Here is a 21,358-nt window from a genome sequence, read left to right on the forward strand (position 1 = left end):
CACTCTTTAAGGAGATTGACATGCAACACCTTGGTCGACCGGCCTTGCCCTGGAGTTGCGATCTCATAGGTGGTGGGCCCAAGCTTCTTTACCACCTCAAAGGACCCCTGCCACTTCACCACTCCACCTTGCTTTCCTGGCTAGGCAGTAACATCAAGACCTTCTGCCCCGGGTCGAAACTCCGCTGGCGAGCCGATCGATCATACCACGTCTTTTGCTGCCGTTGTGCTTAATTCAGGTGAGTCTGGGCCAGGGTGCTCATCTTTTCCAGTCTCTCTCTCATCTGTAGGACATAGGAAACAACATCAACAGGCACCTCATCTTCCCGACTTCTCTTCCAAAGCTCCTTAAGCAGGGTCAGAGGCCCCCTCACCTCCCTGCCATATAACAACTCAAAAGGAGAAAAGCCAGTGGATTATTGAGGCACCTCCCGATAAGCAAAGAGCAGATATGGCAACCATAGGTCCCAATCAGACCCAGTCTCATTGACAAACTTTCTGAGCATCTTTTTGAGAGTTTGGTTAAATCTTTCGGTTAGCCCATCAGTCTGTGGATGATACGGGGTTGTGCGAAGACTCTTGATGCCCAGCAGATGGTAAACTTGCTTCAACAGGGTGGACATGAAGTTGGTACCTTGATCGGTGAGGATCTCACTTGGAAAACCCACCCTGGAGAACAATTGGACCAGACAGGAGGCCACATACCTTGCCTTCACAGACTTCAGAGGGAACACCTCCGGATACTTTGTTGCGTAGTCCGTAATGACAAGCATAAACCGATAACAAGCTCTACTTTTCTCCACAGGTCCCACGACGTCCATCCCCAGCCACTGAAAAGGGACACTGACGACCGGGCAGAGGCTGAAGAGGGGCTCTTGGTGGACCCTTCAATGGAGCACGTTGGCACTGAGGGCAACTCCTGCAAAACTGCAACATCGCCCCCTATCCCTGGCCAAAAGAAATGACTCTTAATGCGTTCTGCAGTCTTGTGCTTCCCAAGATGCCCAGCCCAAGGTATGGAATGACCCAGGGTGAGGACAGTCTCTCGGGCACCCTGAGGGACAACCAACTGCACAGATGGCCCACACTAGCGGTAGAGCACACCTGCTTGCAGAAAATATCTCTCCCCAGTACGTTGGTCAGGCCTAGATGTTCCCTCCTGCTCCTTGGCCTTCAGGAGATGGCCCGCCAGACTCGGATCAGCTTGCTGCATTTCAGTGAGATTCAGAGGCAGCTTAAACCCTAGAGGTGGCTGAGAAAGAGATTCAGGAGACATGCGACTTAAGGTGTAATGGAACTTGTCTTGCCTCTTCTGTCTGCACGGGTACATCTTCCAAGTCTGCATCATAGAAAGGTAAGGCACTCACCAACAATGTTGACTCTTCGCCACACTTTGCCTGAGACCTGGTCACCGCCACACTGCAAGTCTGCTTCTGCTGCAACAGATCAGGGAGGACTGGCAGATCTCGGCCCAACACCACAGAAAAGGGGAGGTTGTCAGCAACACCTACCGTCAGAAGATACATCTGTCCCTGTACCTTCAAACAGACATCAGCAGTAGACAACAGCTTCTCATCGCCATGGACACACCGAATAGGGATGGGGTAGGCACCTTGGACCACATCACGGGACACACCGCTGATGCACCAGTGTTTGATCACTTCCAGAGTCAATAAGTGCCTGAAACTGCTTGCCATTCACCTGCACATTGATGGTTTTCGGACTAGGCTTAACTTTCTGTTCCGCTTTTATTATAGGTTTTGAAACACAACACATGTTGCCCTCTTGGGACACATTGGCTTTGTATGGCCTTCTTGCCCACAATGGAAACACACAGGCACCTGACTGGTGGGTCTTGGTGAGGAGGCAGAAGTTTCCCTCAAGGGAGGCTTACCCGGCCCCTGGGGGTACCGCGAGGGATGTTGAACGGGAGGAGGTCTACACGGCTCTCTGGCGGTCCTCCAGTTGTTATACGCCCAGGGCTGGTTCTTCTTCCTTGCTGCCTCGAAAACATCTGCCAGCTCTGCTGCGCCAGCTGCCGTCTCTGGGCTCACGCACCCAGACCTGCAACTCAGGAGATAACATTCGCAGATATTGTTCGAGAATGATAATTTCACCAACCGCTCCTGCAGATTTACCTCTGGGTTGAACCCACTTAACGTAGAGTTCCTTTAACCGGACATACAGCTCTTTCGGACTCTCTTCAGGGCCGACCTCTTGAGAATGGAACCTTTGACGATATGTTTCTGGATTAATGTCATATTTCTGCAGAATGGCAGTCTTGACTCGGTTGTAGTCTAGGGCTTCATCACCATCCATATGGACGTATGCTCCTCTGGTCTTCCCGGTCAGTAATGGTACGAGGTGCAGGGTCCAGTCCTCACGAGGCCACTGGCAAGCCCCAGCAACCCGCTCAAAGGTGATAAGAAAATGTTCAACATCATCTGACTCAGACAACTTCTCCAGCCTAGGCTCAGAAAACCGGTGCCGACCTGTACAGAGACCTCGTGGCAGAGGACGGGGCAGTTCCACCTCTTCTTCAGACTCACAGTCATCGCGCTGTTGCATCAGTCCACCTAGGGCTCCCCCTAGTGGCTGTGATGGTTGTTGTCGCCCATCAACACTTTTACGCAGCAGCCCGAACTGTTGCTTCAGTGCATCAAACTGTCTGTCCTGCTCAGCCATTTCTTGAAGGTGTCTGACTTCCCGGGCATCCTGGGTTGCGATATGGCTTCGCAAGAGACTGGCAAGATCACTCAAGGTTGGCTCCCCCCGTTCATCAGTGCCATTCCCTGGACTTTCTTCTTCCTCAGCACTGCTTTGATGCTCGAGTCACTCTGTTATCATTGAGCGCTGCATTCCTCTCCCTCTGCCTCCTCGGCTTGACATGATGGAGGATGACGGCACTCACGAAAAAATAAAATGAGAAAGTGGTTGGAAAAAAAAAATATGCCCAACTGCGCCCCTACTGGCAAGATCCCACTGCTGCCACCATATGTGAGGGATTAAGCAGTCGGCATGGGACGCAGAGGCAAAAGGTTGACCAGACTCGGTCCAGGAATGGTGCGGTCATGGTAAAGCAAACAAACATAAATTAATACTATGATACTTAATGAAAGTGATAACGTAAATAATACTTAACAGAACATAATCAACCAAATACGTGCACTCATTTTAGTGACCATGTAATGCAAAGAAAAATGCTTTAAAAAAAAGTTTGAATGTGTAACGAAATCAAATGTGTCGGTTTTAACTGTTTTAACATGGGCATGTTCGGATGTTTTTGTGATGTAGATGTTGAGATGTTATGTAGGATGTATGTAGTGTATGTATGCGTAATGCAATAATATAAATGCATAAATGTACAAACTTATGTGTAAACAAAAGAAATGTGAGTGAGTGCAGCGGGGAGGGGTTACCGACAGGTAGGCTACTAGCGTGAGTGTGAGGATGCGGCTGCATCCATCACACCAACTAATAGTGAATTACAATAGTCCAGCTTGGAGATGACTATGGTTTAAACAAGAAGTTGTGTGGAATCTTGTGTCAGATAAGGTCTAATCTTACTAATGTTGTAAAGCATAAACTGACATGATTTTGCAATAGAAGCTACAGGCTCAGAGAAGTTATGTCGGTCATCAATTACAATGCCCAAGTTACATGCCGATCTAGTTGGGGTCAGTGAAGTTGAGTCAAGCTGGATGTTAATCTGTTGGGGAATAGCTGTTTTATCTGGAAACACCAAAACAATTTAGACGAGATAGCCTTTATATCCATATCCATAGCATAAAGTGCAACAAAAAGAAACATTCTCCAGTGCATCATTACTGTTGATGCTGAAAGGGAAGTGGACCTAGGGCAAATCCTTAGCTATGAACTGATTAATGTCCCTGTACTGTAGCTATTGCAGATAGCGATGGTTATTTGTGAAGTGGAAATAAGTCTATACTCACTCAAGTGCTGTCTAGCAATGTGGAATGTCCAGTAGTAATCACTGCAAAAACTGCTCATATAACACTGGTAATAGATGCTCAAGATCCAGTTATGTCTTTAGGACACCCATCTGACTGCAGCACAGTTAAGAAGTATGCAGGAATGCACATAGATATTGCAACAGATAAATGGTGTAGGCCTATCTGATGATGACCTGAGTGGTTGAAACATACTTATTAAATTACACTGGGGGCAAAGAAGACTATCTTCACTTTTTTCCCTTTGCAACTGTCAAAGAAATCCCATAAACACGGGAAGGCCTAGGGTAGCCTACATCAGATGGCCTAAAGATTAGGCTCTTCTGCATAGCATTAAGTGATTTGCATGCAGTAATTTGAACACTGACCTTGATTTAGCCTACTTTGGCTATTTAAAGGTAATTTATTGCCAAAACACCACACAATATAATTGAGCTATAACAAACAATAAAGGACTTAATCACACACAAACTGCTATTTTACTGACTACAAAAATAATAATTATGTAGGAAGTTTAGAAGTTTAAAACCCAGAATTGACCAAAAGTGTACCAAATTCAACACAAATGACTCAATACACTTGGAGGAGGCCTGCATCCTTTCTTTTCCAGATATTTTAGGATTTTGGTATCGTTTCAGTATCGAGTATCAACATATTTATGGCAGGTATTGTATCAAAGTCATAATTTTGGTATTGTGACAACACTCTGAGCCACTCTGTTTTCTAGATGTTGAGGATCGGAGGCTCTACCACCAACAAGTGATGCTGCTCAGTGGCATATTAAAAGAGCTCATTATCAAGTTCTACTGGAGGCAAGCACACATACCAAATCCAGTGTTACTAGAAGTAAAATGTTTTTTACTTGTCGGTTGTTTCTGACGGTAGATGCAGTTCTGCATTAGGCTTATTCCCGCTATCTAAGTTCATATGTACTGTGGGATATTTTCTGAGTTGAAGGTTATCTGTGCAACTTGTTATTGTGATGAAATGCATTAAACACCACATGAGTGACTCACTATGTTATAAAAAATGACGTTAGTCCGCACACTGAGAACTCCTTTTTAAAAAAGATTTTAATCACCACATGTGACGTTTCGGGCTGAATACCCTTCTTCAGACAGACAAACTGTCTGTCTGTCACTTTTATTTGGTTTTAGTGATTACTTTTGAAATCAACCCAATTTAGGGGAAAATAAGCAAATAAGCTATTTTATGTTAAAATGCTGATTATGTGGCTTAGAACTCAGAATTGAGCTTGGTAAACAAAATATTCAGAATCAGCACCCTCAAATTAGGTAAGAAGGATGGTTTACCAACTTTTCCTCAAATTTGCCGTCAGAAGGGAAGCTAATAGAGGGAGAGCAGCTTCTGTGAAGCTGCTCTCCCTCTATTAAATCTGATTTGAAACAAATCAGAGTGTTTTTTTGTTTGCTTTAGGTAACCTACCTGCAAAGGTGAGGCAGGCTTGTTGTTGCTAAGCAGTGAGTAGGAGCCAACACGTGATTTGCGCTTCAGCTTTCTCTTGTTACTAGACAGATGTCTTCTTGATCTGTCACCCTTGAAGAAAAGAAATGGCATATTTCACAATCACTCACTTTGTAGCTTTACAGATAGATGCCTTCTCTTTACATGTAGCATATTTACTAATTGTTCATCTTACCTGTATGAGTATGTTGGGGATGCCTTTCACTGAAATAGCTCCAGTTTGGCTTAGGTTGCTTTCCCTTTTCAGCCGAGTCTGACAGACAAGGATTGCATATGAATAAGAATCATAGCACATTTTCTTTCAAAACATGATGTGTTTTCATGATATTTCATTTTGCCTTTGTAAATATTTTTAGCAAAGTATATTATTATTATTATTAATGTCCATTTCCAGCCATTGTGTTGGTAGATGTACAATGTTCCTGTAGTGTATTGACGCTGTTGCCAGTTAACTTGCTCAATGACAAGTCTGTGCCAGTGCTAATTGTGTCAGCCGCTTCACTTGTGTTGTGTGTTGCACTTTCCCCTCCCCCTACCCCTCCCCGCTTCACCTATATAAAAGAAAGCAAACTATAAAAGAAACTCAAGCTAATTTTAAAATGTGCGTAACTGCTCTTTGTAAACAAGTAGGAGTGTTTCTGCCTACTATGGAAGGCCAAAGAATCCATTCTTGTGTGGGTTGTGGCATGCCTGTGCTTCCAGAAGATGACCAAGATGAGTGTGTATTGTATTTTGGCCATCAACATGCATTATTCTAGTCCAGTCTAGTCTAGTGGAAATTAAATGTTTATAATGCCTGCACACACCAGAGAGGCCCATTACCTCTCCACTCTAATGCAAGAAGGCGCTGGAGGTAATACTGCCAGTGAGCTTAATTGTGCCTCTCTTCTCTTATGAAGGAGCAGACAGAGACAACAGGCCGTTCGTTGGCATCTTCCTGGGTTGCAAGATGCCATCTTTGGCTCTCTCAGCTCCAATGAGTGGACTGGGAGTGTTTACTTAAGAGTGCTGGTAGAGCCCTCAGCTGTGTTTGGACCACATTCGGGTGCTCTCATGGAACAACCGCCACACTACACAATTTGTGTCAGGGTTTCTCACTAGAAGTGTCGAGGGGCCTCAGGCATCTAAGAGTGCCTGCGACCCAGCCAACATCTAGGCTGGAGGCCCGAGCATGGAAGCCGGGGGACCTTAGACAGGTTCCCTTAGGCTCCCTGTGTCACGCTCGGGGATTGAACCCGGGCCTCTGGATTCAAGTACTGACTCTTTACCTAATGAGCTATCAGCAGTTGGGTTGACTCAAGTGCAGAGACTATGTAGACAATAACTCTTCTTTATTCCAACATGAAGCTTATATTCCAAAACACACAGGAGATCACAAAATCCAACAAAGGAGAGAAAAATCCAAACAGAGGCAACTTTGCAACGATACTTTAACAGTATTCCATACAGGGGCAATCCAAGAGAATAATCCAAGACACAGTCCGAAAATCCAAAAGTACCAGAGTGACGCAAACAGAGTTCAATAGCAAGGCTAGGCAATGTAACAAAGCAATGTCAAACAAAGACTAAGCAAAGGGCATGGCAGGAGCAGAGCTTAAATACCACATGGTCAGGTCACATGACAGAGATAACAGGACACAGGTGAAATGAATAACATAGAATTAAGGCTAACAAAGCATGTGTTAAAACAAATGACCACCAGAGGCCGCCAAATAGTCCCAAAACCATGACACCCTGTTTCCTATAGAATTGATTTTAAGGTCATGTTAATTACTTACAAAGCTTAGATCTTCCAATGTTTTTAATTGTAACCAAAGTGCTCCACAAGCAAAGTGGAGAAGCTGCTTTTAACCATTATGCACCAAAGCTATGGAACACCATGCCTCTGTACATCAAGCAGGCGAGCTCAGTGGATATCTTTAAAAGACCTGAAAACATACCTATATAATGAGAGCTTTTAGTTAACTCATCTTATCTTGTAGACTACTTTTTCAGATTATTCTACATTTGACTGCTGTTATTAGAGCTGCAGCCAGCCAGAAGCAGATGGGCTCCCCCTATTAAGTCGGGTTCTGCTCAAGGTTTCTTCCAGGAATATGGGAGATTTTCCTTGCCACTGTTGTCATATGGCATGCTTGGGTTAAGGCTGCCAGTTTTCTGGTCGCTGTGTTCCTTAAACATCTGTATATAAATTCATATAATCACAACAATTACTAAGGACATGACTGCTGTATTTCTGACAGTGGTGAGTAGAGTACTGAAAATCTATACTCAAGTACAAGTACAATTACAATTACTTCCTTCAAAATCTACTTGATTAAAGTAAATATTCCAATTGGACAAACCTACTCGAGTAAATAAAAGCAAAAAATTACTTTGTTATTAAGTTACTCAAATTACAAGTTACTTTTCATTTTTGTATTGATGTGCTTGGATCAGTGAAAAAGACATAACAGGCCCTATTTCGGTGATCTAAAACACATGGTCACTGGTGAATAGCTTAAATACATTTAGGGGTTTGTCCAGTCCACACTCGGGGTGGTTTTGTTATCAAACATCAGGCGCCTGGTGCAAAAAGGCGGCTCTTATGTTTCTTAATCAGTCATGGGTGTGTTTTCGGCATAACATCCTTTAAACAAATCAGAATGACACCTGTATATTGATAGTCAGTGGCGCATTTGAAGGAATCAAATTGAAACACAACTGCCAAAGAAAAACAAACCAGGCTGACAGAGGGAGAGAGAGAGAGAGAGAGGGAGAATGGTAGAGGGGGAGAGGAAAAGAAGAGAGACAATAACAATATAGGCCATCAAACAAATTTACACTAAACATGTAATTTAACTTCAGCTCTGTGGATATGACAAAAGGCAAAAGCATTGTAGGAACACAACTACCAATATGAAACACTAACCAGGCTGGCGGGGGGGGGGGGGGGGGGGCAGGCATGATGGCTAGAAAAAGCTACCAATCATTACATTTTGGTTAAGCAATGTACAAAATCCCATACAATAATTGCTGCATTTATTCAGCAATTTACATTCTGTCAACCCTTCCTGAAACATACATTCTACTAGTTATACCAGGGTCTCCAACCTTTTAGGGAATGAGGGTTACCTGAAGGATCCAAAATCATAGGGCTACTCATTTGAAACAAACAGACCCTCACTCCTTTTTTGCTATCAATATCAAGTTAATATTACAGATGTATGGTCTACAATTAAATATCTATTAAAAAAATCCACAATGGAGGATGTTTAAGAGCGTGATCTGCAGGCGACTTGTTGGCTATTTTCAGAAAGTGCGCTGCGGGCGCCGTAAAGGCATCCCGCAGGCTACATGGTGCCCAGGGGCACAGTTTTTGGAGACCCCTGAGTTATGTCAATGAAGGCCCAATGGGAAATGTAATTGAGTAAAGAGTAGAATTCTAGTTCAAATATTTACTTGAGTAAGAGTAAAATTATAGCCTTAAAAAAGGAACGTGGAAAGTACTTTTTTCTCATTTGTGTTACTTGTAACATGTTACTACCCACCACTGATTTCTGAAATATTTCTGATATTGCTTGGTATGTTGATAAAAAAGAGGAATGACTGAACTTGCAGGAAATTGTTGGTATATTGTGGGGGTTCGCAACAAGGGCTTGCGGTTTGTAGGATTATTAGCAAAGCCTATTTACTACCGCAACAACTTGCTGCATTAGCCTCAAAATGTATAATTATTATTATAGGAACGTCACCTATTACCAACCGTCCTGTATTTCTGACCTCTTACGTGTATGTGTCACTTAATATTCATTTCTATACAAACCAAGGCGGCGGATTCCTAAAGAAACACAAGCACCCACACCATAAGTGTATCTAAATTAGCTACAGTATGTACCAAAAATTACATATTACCGTGAATCGAAGAGCTGTAAACAGTGTTGTAAGGGTACATTCAGACTTAATGCCTTTTTCGGATAAAAGAAGTTATGCAGACCATTTTTTCAGTTTGAAAAAATATCTGCCAGCGTTCTTGTTCCAAAAAGCAGCCGGAAGCGTTTTTTTGCGAGACAAAGCGACTAACGTTACGTGTGGATACAAAATATCGCGGAAGAAAAAATTGGGGTTGGCTATTGCTTTTGGTATGTTATGGTAAAGTTGTGAAGTCATGTCTCGACCGGTGTTCTGTCACCTTCTCCATTTTTTACTTGTTGTCATGGGAAACCACAGGTCTTGGTAATCCGCTTGTAATTAGTCAGCTGTAAAAAAGACAGCATGACGTATGGCGTTTTTCCGCTAGAAGTTGAATATTTCTCAACTTCTGAGCTGCAGAAAAAGACGGTTGCGGTCACGTTTTAAAAGAAGCCGACGACGCTTAGTCTGAACGTACCCTAAGGCTGTGTTTACAAATCCGCTTGGAGCTCCAGTGGAATTTTGATTTGCGGCAAGAATTTTCGGCCGTGAGTAAGGTTGGAAATAGGTACCCACCAGCCCAGCACTCCAAGCGTAGTAATCAAAATCTGATATTTCAGGCAGTAAAAGCCCCGGTAAGAACCAAACTAGATTTTGTTCAAATCTACACACCTATGGTTACTGAAAAATGTAAGGTTCATTTATCAAATGTTATTTTGAAGTATTAAAACATATTGTTGTTTTAGAATTTTCGAACAAAAGGGTTGGTAATTGGTGGTTTTACGATACTATTTTCTTCTGTATTATTGTGTTAAATGTTTCAAATGTAAAGCACTTTGAGCTGCATTCTGTGTATGAAAGGTGCTATACAAATAAAGCTTATTATTAAAGTTTTTGGATTTAAACATGGAAACAATTGTATCACAGCTTGCTAGGGTAAGCTTATGGTTGGTTTGGCAGGTTATAATGATAAGTAAGCGTGAAAGTATATTAGGTGGGAAATATTTTAGGTGTGCCAGGCTGACGATTGGGTGTCTCAGCTATGCTGCATAAACGGTCAATACAAGTTTTTAATTGTTAACCCATTGTCTTGTTGACCATGTTAGCTTATGTCAAGCTATTATCGTAGATGATGAATGGTCACTGTGTTTTTTTAACCTTAAGCCTGTCTTTGTTCATGTTGATGTTGAGTTTGACTTGTGACTTGGCCTCTCATTTTACGTGATTGATGATTGATGAAGTGAACATCAATGGACAGTGTTAGCTAACACTCTTATGCCTAATGTAGTGAGTGTTCAAGCTACTTAAATAAAGTATGAATTTTTCATGCTTTGTTTCGATGCATTTTAAATGACAGTTGGTGGCGACAATGTAGGCCTACAATGTTGAAAACGTCAGCCACAACATAATGACATCACTTATTTTCCAACCCAGCCCTCAGCCCCCCTCGCATGAAACATCTTCCAGCGCACCTGCACCCCTGGTTACTCGGTCTGGTGCACCTTACAACTCGGAATTGTAGTTGAGAACATCAGTTATAATGGCCCACGTATTAATTAAATGTTGGGAACCCATTTCACCCCATCGGTCACAATTGTGACCGAAAAAAAAAAATGTACTTATAAGCCTCTAAAACTGTAACTGGGGAATATCCCAATACTCTTTCAGTAAATATTGAAACAATAGAGTGTTTCAATGAAATGTGTGCAGTGTCAAATGTTTTGAGTAAATTGTCACATGACCTGTTTACTTCCTGGTTGCACCTTGAGAAGAGGATGACGGCCTCACAGCTCCCAAATAAAAGGTTTTTAAATGTGTGTCTTTTAAATGTGTGCACAGACCATATACACTAACTCTCACAACTACATGCAGACACACACGCATGCACAGACATACACATTCAGGGTTCTATTTTAACGAGCCGAAGCTCCTGGTAAATAAACAATGTTTACATATTTTTCATATTTATTATTGCCATTGGTCTCAGTGTTCATATCAGTTTGAAAAGTCCTGTCAGAATACCTTTATTTGAACAAAAAAGCAATTTGAGCAACCTTTAATTGAGTATACGAACTCACTTTTTCATCTACTTTTCTACATTTAAAAAAAATAATAATTATTGATTACTTCAAAGGGTTGCTAATAACACATGATTTGCATATTTGCATGTCTGGGAAAAATTTGGGCTTAAATGGGTTAACCGGGCTCGGGCTCATAATTACAGTTAATGTGTCGGGCCGGGTCGGGTTGGGCACAACGTGCACGGGCTCGAGTAGGGTCGGGCTTGATTTTCTGGGCCCGATCTACTCAAAGCGGCAACAGCTGACGTTCCTAACCCTGCTCACAAGTGCCACCTGATGGTTGTTTGGGTCATTGCAGCTTCACTGGGGAAATCTAAATAAAAGACGCGTGCTTCACGCGTGAAGCCAGACAATTCCAAGTGGTACCCAATGTACGTGAGGTGAGTTTAATTGCTAGGACAGCTGCTTGATGACTAGGGTCTAACTAGGGTCTAACTCGTGCCATGGCAGCACTTTTACCCTCTAGTTCCATATAATATTTTCCTTGCGCACATAGTGCAGAAACATGCTCCTGGTTGCCGGAGTTTTTGACACCAACTTCCAAAGGGCTTTTCGTCTCTACCCACCTTATCTATCCAAGACCAATGCCATTTATTCTTTATACCTTTATCCTTATACCTTTACTAGTTTGGTGTCCCCTGGCTTAATAAAGTTGCACTCTATGACTTTGGCTACGTTTTGCATTGCCAGTGTGGGAAACACATTCGTAGTGTATGGGAAACACAAAAGAAATTTACACGTGAGAACACGCAAACGCGAACCTGATTTTTCCCCCTGCATACACGTCGGTACGCCGGAAATCCGACGTGGCGCCGGAGCGTTATCAGGCCTGAAAACAACGTTTATCCTGCAGAGGAGTTACTTATATCTCGTGACAGTGCGTCTTCAGCTGTGCTCCATACGTGTCTCTCGCCTCTCCCCTAATCACTTTTGCAAATGATGGTGAATAACTACTCATCATGAGATGTACAGTATTTCGTAATATCTTTATTCTAACTATGTTTCCCGTTGTAATCGTGCAATTTGTAATGTTTTGCATGGACGTGCGCTGGTGCGCATTCAGGGATGATATGATGCATTGTGCACCCGCCAATATGACTGTTGACAATGCACTCTTAAAATAACATATAAACAACTCGCCATAGACTTCTGACCTGGTTTCTCTTGGTCAGTGGCGTAATGCGTTTTAGGTGGTGTACAATAGCGATTTTTAGACAATGCGCTAGGCCACTCCCTAGGTTGTTAATTACCACACCCCTGGGCGCATTGTTTAAAAAATAGACGTGCAAAATAAGAAAATAAACTTTGCGCCGGGTGGAAAACGAGTTTTATGCCTTGCGCCACAGGGTGCAAAATAGTGGCCTATATCTTAATGTCTGATGTGGAAGAGTCGTCCAAAGCTGAAAACCAGGTCTCTGTGGGCTCACAGGCTGAGGAGGATTTTCTCGATGGAAGGGATCCTGATCTAGCCTGGGTGTTCCCATGCTGCCTTGCGCGCGATTTGATTCACGCTGCTAAGGCAGCCTGGAGACCATGGAGCAAATTTTCGCCTGAGATAGGGAACCAATCACAGAACAGGGGGGAAAGCAAAACGATGATGAGCTATGCACAGACGCATTTGATAGACATCCGTGGCACCCAATAAACGGATCTGGGCATTTTTTTCAAATACGAGAAAATGAACGCTTGGTTCCCAGACCACGTCTCATTGAGAAGTGGTGGCGCTAGCCAGGCTAATCCTGATCTTGAATTGTGAGTGTATAAATCACATCTTCATTTACTTCATTATATCAGATAGTGTTTTTACAGATATTATTTGAGTATTTATGATGTGTGAAAATTGAAAATTGTTGCTACTGTCAACTAAAGACAGTCGCACTGCAACAAATTAAATCTGACTAAGTGTTATTAATCTTATATTAAGATAAAAAAATCCTTTATTGTTTTTAGTATGAAGAGACTTACCTAGCGCTCTCTCAAGATCCTTTTGACCTAATTTAAGAAGACTTTTTAAGTCTTATCAAAACAAATTTACTCAATGTATTTGCAGACAAATTTGCTTGTTTTTAGGACAAATTTGCTAAACGCACTTTTGTTTTCAGGATGATACGTCTTAAAAAGAAGTCAAACTCCTCTTAAATGAAGTCAAATGATTTTATGAGAAAGCACTTAGTAAGTCTCTTTATACTGAAAACATACCAACAAGAATTTTTTTTTTTATCTTGATATAAGATTAATAACGCTTGGTTAGATTTGATTAGATAAGCAGTTTTTGCAGTGTATTTTGTAAGACATCTTAGGATTTTTGTTCAGTCATTTGAATATTATTGGGGTAAGTGTTGCTTTTTTCAGGCTATGTTGTAACCCCTTGTCAGTCAATAGTGAAAGTAATTAGTTAAGTGTAAGACTTTGTTTTGTTGTTGCCTATCGAGACCATGGTGAAGTTTCAGGTTGGATATTTGACTGGTTGAAACCGGTCAAATTAACTTCACCGCGGTGCCAATTAGTTCAAATAAAAGGCGAGTGCAGATGAATGTAGGCTATACTCTATTTGTCACACACACATTTTAGTAAAGCAAGGTTAAGTGGAATCTTGTCAAGTCAAGTCAAGTCGGCTTTTATTGTCAATTTCTTTACATGCACTGGTCATACAAAGAATTGAAATTTCGTTTCTTACTTTCCCATGCAGACATAGACATGCTTTAAATACAGACATAGACATACTATGGACATAGCCATAGACAATAAACATTAAATTAAAGTGCAAGACTGAAATATAGAACATGTATGTATCAAAATAGAAATATAGGACATATATTAAAAAAATAGAGGTAGTTGTGTTGTATATTTCTATAGTCTTAACAGTTACATGAAGTAACTGGGGGGGGGGGGGGGGGGGTTTGGTAGACAGGATCCTAGTTTCCTAGGTTCCTGGTTGGCTGGTGGGTGGGGGGGGCTGTCAGTGATGGGAGAGTGGGTAGAGTGTTCAGCATCCTGATTGCTTGGTGGATGAAGCTACTTGCCAGTCTGGTGGTGCGGGAGCGGAGGCTCCTGTACCGCTTTCCAGAGGGCAGGAGGCTGAACAGTTCGTGTGCAGGGTGGGTTGTATCCTTGACAATCATTAGTGCTTTGCGGGTGAGGCGGGTGGTGTAAATGTCCTGCAGGGAGGGGAGTGGTGCTCCAATGATCCTCTTAGCTGTGTTAACAGTGCGCTGGAGGGTCTTCCTGTTCTGATCTGTGCAGCTTCCGCCCCACACTGTGATGCTGCTGGAGACGATGCTCTCGATGGTCCCTCTGTAGAATGTAGTCATGACAGGAGGCGTGGCACTTGCCTTCTTCAATTTGCGCAAGAAGTAGAGGCGCTGCTGGGCTTTCTTTGCCAGTGATGCTGTGTTGGTGGTCCAGGAGAGGTCGTCGCTGATGTGCACCCCCAGAAATTTTGTGCTGCTCACTCTCTCCACAGCATCTCCGTCGATGGACAGTGGTGGCAGTTGTTTGTGGCCTCTCTGAAAGTTGACAACAATCTCCTTGGTCTTGCTGACATTTAGCAGGAGGTTGTTGTCTTTGCACCATTTAGCCAGCAGGTCTACTTCTTCTCTGTAGTGAGCCTCATCGCCCTTAGTGATGAGGCCCACCAGTGTTGTGTCGTCCGCAAACTTCACCAGATGGTTGGAGCTGTGAGTGGTTGTACAGTCATGTGTTAGCAGTGTGAAGAGCAGGGGGCTGAGCACACACCCTTGAGGGGCCCCCGTGCTCAGGGTCAGAGTGCTTGAGGTGTTGTTCCCGACACGTACTGCTTGTGGTCTCTGCAACAGGAAATCCAGCAGCCAGTTGCAGAGGGAGGTACTGAATCCTAGCTTGTCCAGTTTGCTGATGAGTTGTTGTGGTATTATGGTATTGAATGCTGAACTGAAGTCTATGAACAGCATTCTCACATATGAGTCTTTATTGTCTAAGTGGGTGAGGGCTGGATGGAGGGCAGAGCAGATTGCATCCTCTGTGGATCGTTTGGCTCGGTATGCAAACTGGAAGGGGTCCAGGGTAGGGGGTAGGGTGGCTTTGATGTGTGACATGACTAGCCGTTCGAAGCACTTCATGATTATGGGCGAGAGTGCTACAGGACGGTAGTCATTGAAGCATGATGGTGATGATTTCTTTGGCACGGGTATGATGGTGGCAGTTTTGAAAAGTGATGGGATGATTGCTTGCTCCAGAGAGGTGTTGAAAATGTCTGTAAGAACATCCTTCAGCTCTTCTGCACAGTCCTTCAACACTCGTCCTGGTATGTTGTCTGGGCCTGCTGCTTTGCGTGGGTTAATGGTGGCTAGTGTCCTCTTCACGCTGGCAGAGGACAGGTACAGGGGTTGGTCGTGGGGGGGAGGTGGGGTTTTCTGTGGGTGAGTGTCATTTTGTGCTTCAAAACGGGCGAAAAAACTGTTCAGGTCATTTAGCAGAGAGGTGTTGTTCTCACAGCTACGTGGCGCAGGCTTGTAGTCAGTGATGGCCTGTATGCCCTGCCATAGGCTCTGTGCATCTCTGCTGTCTTTGAAGTGTGTTGTTATTTTGTCTGTGTAATCCTTTTTTGCCTTCCTGATGCCCTGGGACAGGTTAGCCCTCGCTGTTCTTAGGCCAGCTACATCTCCAGCTCTGAAGGCTTTGTCTCTGGCCCTCAGCAGTCTGTGGACGTCTCCTGTCAGCCATGGCTTCTGGTTGGCCCGAGTGGTGATGTGTTTTATTTCTGTAACATCATCGATGCATTTGGTGATGTAGGAGGTCACAGTGTCTGTGTATTCCTCAATGTCAATGTGGTTGTTGTGGGTGGCAGCTGTTTTGAAGATATCCCAGTCTGTTGTTTCAAAGCAGTCCTGAAGTTGTGAGACGGCCCCCTCCGGCCACATTCTCACCTCCTTCAGAACCGGTTTGGTGACTTTTGCTCTTTGTCTGTATCGGGGCATTAGTAGGATGCTAATGTGGTCTGATTGCCCGATATGGGGGAGGGGTTTGGCTTTGTAGGCTTCTTTCTGTGGGGTGTAAACAAGGTCCAGGGTGTTTTGTCCTCTTGTTGGGAAGTTTACATGTTGGTGAAATTTTGGTAGTACAGTTTTGAGATTGGCGTGATTGAAGTCTCCAGCGATGATTGTGAAGGCATCCGGGTGTTCACTTTGTTGTTCACTGACGGCCCGATACAGCTCATTCAGTGCCATGCTCCTGTCACTGTTTTTGTTGCTGGGGGGGATGTACACCGCGACCAGCAGAATCGCGGTGAATTCCCTGGGGAGGTAGAAGGGTCGGCACTTAATAATCATAAACTCCGCCAGTGGAGAGCAGTGTCTGTGTACTACCGTAGCGTCTCGGCACCAAGCATCATGTGTGTAAACACAAACTCCTCCACCACGTCTTTTGTCTGCTAGGGCTCGGTCTGCTCGATAGCACGTTAGCTGCTCCAGGTGTATAGCAGAGTCGGGGATGTTATCGTTGAGCCATGATTCAGTGATAACAGTCACGCAGCAGTTACTCACTGTCTTGTTTGCTGATCTTAGCAACCGAATGTCGTCCATCTTATTGTCCAGTGATCTTACGTTTGCCAGGAATATGGATGGTATTGCTGGGCGAGTTGGGTTGGCTGCTAGCCTTGTTCCGACGCCAGCTCGCTTGCCTCTCTTCCTTGTCCTGGCACACGGCTTGCGGTGACGCCGGCCAGGTGAAGCAGACGGGTCCGTTGTTGTGGTAGGCAGGCGAAGTATTCCCAGTTCAGCCAGCATCTCTGTTTTTATGTCCAAAACATCGATACTGTTGTTTTCCTCCCGTATCTGCAACAGTTGCTGTCGGCTGTACATGCGTTCCGACGTAGTTTCATGCGATAAACATTCCGAAAAACACATTTTAACAACAAAAAAAACACTGCACGTTCAGGTGGTGTTGCATACATGGTCTCATATGCAAGCAGATTCCTCCTGCAGAGATGTGCTCATATGCATCATGCACTCGTTGCTCTTAAAGGCAATGATAGATGTCACTCTTATTGGTTTAATGGATTTTACACCCAAAACACACCCATGACTAACAACAACCGTTTTGAACAATCCGCCTAGCCCCTGGTGAACTTATCACACCGTCAAGATAGCAATTTTGGATTGGACCATCAAGATAGGGCCCAGAGTTACATAAGCAGTTTTTACAGTGATGTGGCCCTGCAAATGTCCAAACCATAGCCTGGGTGTTCCCATGCTGCCTTGCGCGCGATTTGATTCACGCTGCTATGGCAGCCTGGAGACCATGGAGCAAATTTTCGCCTGAGATAGGGAACCAATCACAGAACAGGTGGGAAAGCATAAGGATGATGAGGTATGCACAGACGCATTTGATAGACATCCGTGGCACCCAATAAACGGATCTGGGCATTTTTTTCAAATACGAGAAAATGAACGTTTGGTTCCCAGACCACGTCTCATTGAGAAGTGGTGGCGCTAGCCAGGCTATCCAAACCATGCTCTGTGATCACCTTCCGTTACAAGCTGTTTTATCATTGTTCAGCAGAGGACACTGTAGCAAAGCTGCTGAACATTTAATCATGCTCGTATGCCTTGATTGCCTTGCTCTAATTGTTGGTCTCGACTTTAGGCCTACCTACACACTGAGCTCCGCTGTCCAGTGGTGGAATGTAACGAAGTACAAATACTTCGTTACTGTACTTAATTTTCTGTAATTGTAATTTTCCACGTATTTGTACTTTACTTAAGTAGAATTTATAGTGCATACTTTTGACTTTTACAGCAATTATCTGTACTTTTACTCTGCTACATTTCTACAACACCATCGTTCCTTTTTACGATACATTTTATGATCAGTTTTTTTTCTCTCTGACAAACACGTTTGTTTTACCAGGGGGCGGGGTTGCTACCAAAGATTCTGGAGCGCTACGTGCCCAGCTTCTAAATCTTTGAAACATAAGCTTAGTCTAGACCAGGCAAAGCGTGAGCTTGTAGCCATCTGCATTCGGTAGGCTATATTCACCAGACCCATGGCTACACTGGACATGCAACTGTGTTCTGTGCCTTTCTCTGTTTGTTATCTGCAGCATTAGGGCCTCCTCTCCGATGAGATTGCTATCCGCAGATCAGCGAAGTTACAGGCTATGCCCATGCTTCTGTCACACGTCTGATAATTTGCGGCACAAATGAATGGTAGACTATTATAGAACCGCTGGCCGAAAAAAACTTAACATTTTCCAGATTAGGAAATATTTCTTAATTGTGTGTGATCAAATAAAGAGGCATAGCCTACAATTGGGGTAATGTGAGCGCTCATTCAATGTCTATGTGCGTCTGCGCAAGTGAAACTGAACCTAATCATAAAGACGCCTTTCTCAGCAATTTTTCTGTTCAATCAGCAGAATTGGCATTACGATCCACCCGACGTTTCCCTTGTCTACCCGTTAAACTTTAGGCTCTCGTGTTTTGCTTAATGATATTTTACTCAGCAGATCACCCTATAGATAACCAGAATTAGTCTCTAGAATTGTAGGTCAGAATGTAAACTGGGCCACAGATGGTAGGCTAAGCACAATTGCATTAGCTTAAAACTATCTAGTCGAGTAGGCTATAACCTAAAACTAGCTTAATTAAAATGCCACAGCCCATACAGATTTTTTTTAGAATATAGATATTAAGAGAATAAATCATTATGCAAATACTTTTACTTTTAATACTTAAAGTACATTTAAAAACAGGTACTTTTTACTTTTACTTAAGTAGGGTTGTCATTGTGGTACTTTTACTAAAGTAAATATTTATCTGTGTACTTTTACTTAAGTACTGAGTTTCAATACTTCCTCCACCACTGCTGCTGTCACATATCTGCACTGAGAACTGTCTTATCATTGTTCAGTAGGTGACCTGGTGTTTTGATTAAAGCACACACTTTTGTTTAATCGCAAACTGTTTAACCCTATACATATACATAAGCTTTATTTGTATAGCACCTTTCATACACAGAATGCAGCTCAAATTGCTTTACATTTGGAGCATGTAACACAATAGTAGAGATTTAGGCTACTGGAGAGGTTTTCTTCAGGGTTTCCCTTTCACCTTTTCTTTTTGGGAGATTTTAATTTCTACATTTTGTTTTCCTCTGGCACCTAGGCTACCTTTATGTAAAAAAACTGAAGTAAAAGCAAAATTTGTAATGTTTATTGTGCCCTTTATTTTGTTATGTCGTATTTTATTTTGTCTCTTGCAACGGTGATTTCTACAATTTCTTTGTTCTTTTGTATTTTTATTTCACCTACTGAAATGATCTAAAGCAACAGGAAGCCTAGTTGTAAACTGGATTACCCTCTGTTTTAATAAAATGTAACATTTTATTATTATTATTATTATTATCATTATTATTATTTTATTTGGATAAATGTGTCATAACATAAACATGGAACAAAATGGAAAAAGATAATTAACTATTAATTTCTACCAAGCACAAGGGTTCATTTAAACTTAAGAAATTGCTTTACAATAGACTCTGGTATGATACATTTAATACATTTATTTATTCATTCACATCACTTTTCACCAAGAGGCCTGAAAATACCTAATAAGTCTTATTTTTTTAGACTTCCAACAGAGACAAGTTGGGATTAGGATTTTTCATAATCTAAATATAGTATAAATATTCTATTTGCTATTCTACAGCATAGCCTTTAGGGCTTGAAGCTTGGCATGAAGCAATTGTGACGCATTCGTAGAAACATTTAATGGAATTTTCCATCCTCCTGCCCGTCACATGTGTCTTCTTCACAACAGAGAAACTACAACATTGCAAAACAATAAATTCTCAACAGTATAATTAGCTATAATTTTTATCACAGAATCAGAATTTATATCAAAGTTAACACTTTGCCATGTACATTTGGTTAATGTCCACTGAGCCATGATATAAACAACTAATTTCAACGCAGAAGTGGCATAACCAGAGACTTAATAATACCATTAAACAACTAATAAAGGCCTCTTACTTGTGACATGATATCCTGATCTTTGGTGCCATCCCTGTTCACATCTACGCAGTTCTGCCCATCTGCAAGTAGGCAGCCTTGCAAGCAGAACAAACAGATCCAGATTGCAACTTCCATACTGTAGCTTTGAGTGTCTGTGTGATCACAGCAACCAGGAATCCATTTTATACCCACAGCTTAATGGAAACCAGATGGGGAAGTACCATGCAATGGCAAACTCAGCTACTCATAACAAAACCAGTAGTTTACATGACTCAAACTATATGAAGAAAACTCCATGTATACACATACTCAGTGGAAATGTACAGTATATAAGGAGGCTAAAATGTGTTATGTATTATGTATATACTAGTCTACAATCCAAGGCTGTCTTTAGCTGCATATATAAAGTCTCTTCATGCCAGAAAACTGTGGTTCTTTTCAGCCATGTCAGAGAGCATTCTCCCTTTTGTAAAACCACCAAAAACCACAGACAAAAGAGAAAAATAGAATGAGCAAAAGAATTTCTGAACAGTAAAATAAATAATCCATGCCTTTAAATCTAACCATTCCAACACTTGTGTTTGTCTTTTTTGTTGCTTGATATGATACAGTAGCCTATGTACCGAAACTCATGGAATTCTTGAAATGTTTCTGTTACAGCCTTATTGGTATCGTATTTACATAGACACACCCTATGTGTTTCTACTTTTTCTCATCATTTCAGGCCAAGCAAGTATGCCAAACTAGAGAATGTAATTCCTGGGAATTACGAGTGCATGAAAATGGAAAAATGGCTGCTGAATAAAATATTGTTGAATATTGTTTAAAATCTAATCCAAGTAAAAAGATGGAGGTCAGATAGAGAAAAAAGTTTGGTGGGGAGTTGTAGTTGATGACAACTGACAGTTGGAATAGTTGAACATTTAAAAAGTTTTATAGTTT

At 42.4% G+C, this 21,358-nt stretch overlaps 1 protein-coding gene across 1 annotated transcript in view; it reads right to left on the reverse strand.

Moving 5' to 3' along the window:
- The window catches only part of si:dkey-12l12.1, a 72,024-nt gene extending 51,434 nt beyond the window's left edge, over window positions 1-20,590 (reverse strand). The window contains exons 1-3 of the mRNA XM_042068088.1: window positions 20,435-20,590; window positions 5,631-5,708; window positions 5,417-5,527 (exon numbers count right to left, since the gene is read on the reverse strand). Coding sequence (XP_041924022.1) covers window positions 5,417-5,527; window positions 5,631-5,708; window positions 20,435-20,551 — 306 coding nt within the window. The 5' untranslated portion in view covers window positions 20,552-20,590. The remainder of the gene's footprint in view (window positions 1-5,416; window positions 5,528-5,630; window positions 5,709-20,434) is intronic.
- Between the last annotated feature and the right edge of the window lie 768 nt (window positions 20,591-21,358).

The sequence above is a fragment of the Alosa sapidissima genome, chromosome 17 (assembly GCF_018492685.1).
Source record: "Alosa sapidissima isolate fAloSap1 chromosome 17, fAloSap1.pri, whole genome shotgun sequence".
NCBI lineage: Eukaryota > Metazoa > Chordata > Actinopteri > Clupeiformes > Clupeidae > Alosa > Alosa sapidissima.